Source organism: Vespa mandarinia, chromosome 12, assembly GCF_050613455.1.
Source record: "Vespa mandarinia isolate Hongniang chromosome 12, ASM5061345v1, whole genome shotgun sequence".
Classification (NCBI taxonomy): domain Eukaryota; kingdom Metazoa; phylum Arthropoda; class Insecta; order Hymenoptera; family Vespidae; genus Vespa; species Vespa mandarinia.
In genome coordinates this window covers 1,500,001-1,505,000 of record NC_140821.1, presented here as the reverse complement: position 1 = coordinate 1,505,000, position 5,000 = coordinate 1,500,001, and the positions used below count along the sequence as shown (strand labels likewise).

General features: G+C 35.0%; 1 protein-coding gene across 4 annotated transcripts in view; it reads left to right on the top strand.

Moving 5' to 3' along the window:
• The window catches only part of LOC118448922 (uncharacterized), a 33,270-nt gene that overhangs the window by 25,195 nt on the left and 3,075 nt on the right, over positions 1 to 5,000 (top strand). For all 4 annotated transcript variants that reach the window (XM_085660584.1, XM_035882856.2, XM_085660583.1 and 1 more), the window contains exons 2-5: positions 1,144 to 1,202; positions 1,408 to 1,481; positions 1,906 to 3,744; positions 3,822 to 5,000. The exon at positions 3,822 to 5,000 is cut by the window's right edge and continues 3,075 nt beyond it. In XM_085660584.1, the coding sequence (XP_085516710.1) occupies positions 1,157 to 1,202; positions 1,408 to 1,481; positions 1,906 to 3,744; positions 3,822 to 5,000 (3,138 nt within the window). In that variant the 5' untranslated portion in view covers positions 1,144 to 1,156. The remainder of the gene's footprint in view (positions 1 to 1,143; positions 1,203 to 1,407; positions 1,482 to 1,905; positions 3,745 to 3,821) is intronic.

Here is a 5,000-nt window from a genome sequence, read left to right as displayed (position 1 = left end):
ATTCGAAAGAAAAAGAAAATCGTCGAAAACAATGAATATAAACTTTCCCTTTATAAAACTTTTGTAACAAAAGTGACATTTCTCGTATCATGCAGCACGATTTCCTTTCGCCAGCGAATCAAACGATTGTGGATATGCGTCGTCATTCGGAATGATAACTGACATGTAATGATACACATAAACTAATTCGCATAAAGGACGAACAAGATAATTTATAGTAATGATATTAATACGCTTCAATGCATGAATTCGAATATCACGATCTTCCGATGATGATCATTCTCTATGATTAAAACTCTGTAAAAGAAGAAAAAGAAAAAAAAAGAAGGAAAAAAAAAGATCGTTCCAATACAAAGGACAATTGATATCGAAGATGATCGAGAGAATAATAAAAATTTATTTTCAATCGATTCATTCTTTCTTCTTATTTCCTTTTTTTTCTTCTCTCTTCGTTTGTCCTTGGTTTGGTTTTTCTTCTTTCTTTCTTTTCATTTTAATATTGATTTTTCTTAATCAATTAATTCACATCTTTTTCTTTTTATTTTCTCTTTTTTTTATTTTTTTCTTTTTCTTTTTTCACTCGCTTATAATAACTCGATTTACGTCGAAATTTTTTCGTTTTTCTTCATTGTACAAATCGCGAAAAAAAGTTGACCAACATCATTTTATTTCTTTTTCATGAAGAAGAAAAAAAAAAAAGAAAAAAGGTTAAAATTCTTTCTACTTTCTGAATTTCGTTATTACTTCGATTTATACATATACGTACGTACGTACGTACATATATAACATAGAAACGAGAAACCGCGCTGCGGAAACGATCCTAAAAATGATGATAGATGTCCGGCGCTTTCTATATTTCCTTTCTCCCTGTATCATAATTCTAAAGAAAAATATACTCCTCTTCTAGTATCATAAAGGATCTAGGTACATACTAAACTCCTTCGATCTACCTTTTCTCTCTCCCTCTCTCTCTCTCTCTCTCTCTCTCTCTCTCTCTTTCTTTCATTCCTCTTAATCCTCCTGTTCCGCTTTCGACGATATACTTTCCATTAGAGAACCCTGACTTTTCAAACTTTCGATTAATCGTCCACTTAAAAGTAATCTTAACACAGATAATCGTCTATTTATCGTTTTATATTACAGAATTCTCGAATAAATGATCTCATGGTCTGCCACGATGTCGTTGAAACGGATATCAAATTGTAAGTACATACATATATATATATATATATATATATATATATATATACCATTAAAAATTTGATGATTTTATACAATTAGTGGTTTATTGTTTGAAATTAGTTTTTATAAATGCGATCAAATGATCCTATTACATACGAAATAGAAATAATTAAGATAAAATGATTATATATATATATATATATTTTTTTTTTGTTTGTATCCTAGATGTCCTTGCAACATGGCTGTTGACCACGGTCGGGGCGATTACCGTGTCCATAGACCGTTCTGATGTTAAAACTGTAAGTACATTGTTATATATTAAATTATTGTGAAAGCGAATATATATATATATATATATATATATATATATATATATATATACATGTGTGTATACTTTGATCTCTTCATTCATTTTCATTTCTCAAATACCATAATTCTCTACATAATTTATTTTTATCGATCATATTTAATAATTTCTCATTACGTCAGATTCGACAGAACTATCACAGTTCATTTTCAACATGGAAGTAAAAGTATCCGTTATTAGAGCACTATCATTTTCTCTAAACGGTGAAACTTTTCAAAATCGACGTATTTATAATCGAGAAAAAAAAAATAAAAAAAAGAAATCAATGTTATTTTTTCTATTTTTCTTCGTTTTTTTTCTATCTTTTTTTTTATTTTTTTTTTTTTTTTTTTTTTTTTTTTTTTTTTTTTTTCCAGTCACCAACACGATCATCAATGATCGCCAATGGATGGAGACCACTGGCAAACGGATACGAAGAAACGATTGGTACTAACGTAAAGCCGGCTAATCATCTCGAGAGAAACGCACAGCAGCCTCTTCCTCATCCTCATCCTGTATTAGGTAAACTTCAAGAGCACATGATCAAGTCGGAAAAACTGAAACCTCAAAGGAACAAGAACAAGCAGGGTTCTACGTCGAATCAGGATTACAGTCCACCTACTATACTCGGTAGTTTCACAGTTTTTGGTAATGCCGCGGCTAAAGCACGCGGTGAAGGACAAAAAGTTTCACAACAGGGCCACGGTAATAACGTTAACAAATACGTTGCCAGTGAAACAAGGGATTATACTTTTTTGATACCACCGCCCAAGGACGCATATCGTTTTGAACATTCTGAACCACCTCGCAAAGTTATCAGAGATAATAGTTATTCAATCGTTAACGATTTCTTAAGACAACCGGCATACGTACCACCACAGGCACATCAAATTGTACCCGATGCAGTAAGAGCTGCCACTTATTTTATCAAGGGATACACATCAACTACTAATCCAGTTCCGCCAACCCCATCGAAAAATAGACCACCAACGTCCTATTACAATGGTTATCCTGGTGTACCTCAACTTCTTCAACCACCACGACACCAAGCTAAACCATTCGAATCTTTAAAAATATCTGGCAATGCCAAACCATATCTTCAACCACCTGGTACCGATGTAAACGTCGATTTTGTTAAAGACGATAGGATCGTCGAACAAAAACGTCGTCCTAATTATGACAGATATCAGCCACAAATACATACGTCTAATGGTAATTTTTATACCCAAGTGAATCATCCTATAAATCATTATAAAACATCATACGAAAGAGATCCGGCTTATCTTGTACACGAGAGTCATGAAGTTAGCTACGTGACACCGTCCTCGATATATAACGAATACAATTTTAGACCGTCTGTACCCTATGACACATTATTACCACCCGAAGTTTATTCCACTTCTACGATCGGTACATCGTCTACTACTATAGCACCTCCGGTTCAAGATCAATCGTCGACATACGTTCATACGAATGACGTTGTACGTGATATCGATGATTATTATAAAAATTCTCATAGTACTACGGCAACCATCAAACAGAACGACAACCATGGTGATATTTTATCAACCTCGGGTATACCCAATACTTATTATGTATCTGAACAACAAGATTTAACTCCTCCACCACCATCTTGGCCATTATCAAAAAATAAATATCCATCCGATATAAACGAGGTATTACCAAGGGTAAATCCACCGAATAAATTCACTTCCAATATTATACAACCTAGTCAACTTCCTCAAGTTCCAAAGATGGTTTATGTTAACCCTCAAGTACATCAATATCAAAGCTCGGTTGTACCAAGTCAGCAACAAAATTACGAAACGCCGGAGAGTATATCATTGAAACATTTCAATGAGCAACAGTTTATCATTCAACAACAGCTTGTACAACGTGACAGGCAACGTCTTGCCGAACAGGAACGTCAGCAACAACTCGAAATTCAAAAACAACAGCAAGAGGAATTAAAGAAACATCAAGAGGAATTACAGAAATTGATTAAACAACAAAAGGAGGAAGATGAGAATGGTGGTTCTTCTATCGAGAAAAATATTACAGATCAAATTGAATTCTCCAAGATCAATAATAACAGAGAAAGACCTTATCCAATCGAATTATCCCAATACGAAATCCCTAGGGTTACTTCTCAATCGCCTAACATCTACAACGAACAAAATACTTTCATAGAGCATAATAAGTCACATGGATCGCAGGTAATATTGAATATCTTCGTTCTCGAATGATATCGTTTAGAAAATGATATGTAATATTTCGTTTCGTTTTTATTTAGATTCAACAACAACCGGAACCAAATGGTGTACCATTGAAGACGAACTTTGAAAATCAGGAATATCAAACGCAATACGTTCAACAACAGCAGCAGCAGCAGCAGCAGCAGCAGCAACAGCAACAACAACAACAGCAGCTGCAGCAACAACAACAACAGCAGCTGCAGCAACAACAACAACAGCAGCTGCAGCAACAGCAACAACAGCAGCTGCAGCAACAGCAACAACAGACAGATTATCATAAGGAATTGAATAATTATCAAAAGGAATTGAATAATCAACAACAGGAATATATTAATTATCAAGAACCTGAATTGCAATCTCAAAGACAACAAAAACCATCGCGTGATCAATATAGAAGAAAGAAACCTGGCGTTACAAATACGAGTCCTACAGGTTATGAGAATATAATTACAACTGAGATACCTACTGAATCACCGGAAACATTCATACCTTATACTTTCCCTGTCGAAGAAGTACCCGTACATACGACTATTTCACCGGAATCTGTAACTTTCCCAAGTTCCCCAAGTACAACTCAAAGATCGAGAACACGTAGGCCAGGATTATCGGGTCAACGTAGAAGACGTCCTTCGACTACGACGACTACGACGACTCAAGAACCTATTACTTTAACTGAAGGTGCATACTATGAAAAGTATGAAGATATACAACAGCAACAGCTTGATCCCAATAGACGTAGACGTATCAAGCCGAGTTATCAAACGAACGAGGAAACACATTTCGAGAGACGACCGAACATACGGAAACGTCCTGGTAATCGAGTTAGGGTTAACCACGGTGAGCCCTATGAAGCCGAAATCGTTACTGAAATTATTCAGACTCCTGTGAATACCTACAAGGGTAATACCGAACAACATTCTGAGAAATATGTCGAGGATAACAGATATACATCGAACTTACCCAACAACCAATACTTCGACTACACATCTGTTGGTTCTCAATATACGGATGACGATCATCGAGATTATACTACTGAAATTATTCAATCGGAATACCCAACTGAATTAACGAGAAGTAATAACACCGAGGATTCTCAACGTATTCACGATCATAATCATCATCGAACAAATCCAAATGTCGTCACGAATATTCCTCTCGAGGATTTGTTCGTTAAAACCGATGGATATTATTTCGATAAAGGTATAACGACGTTGCCT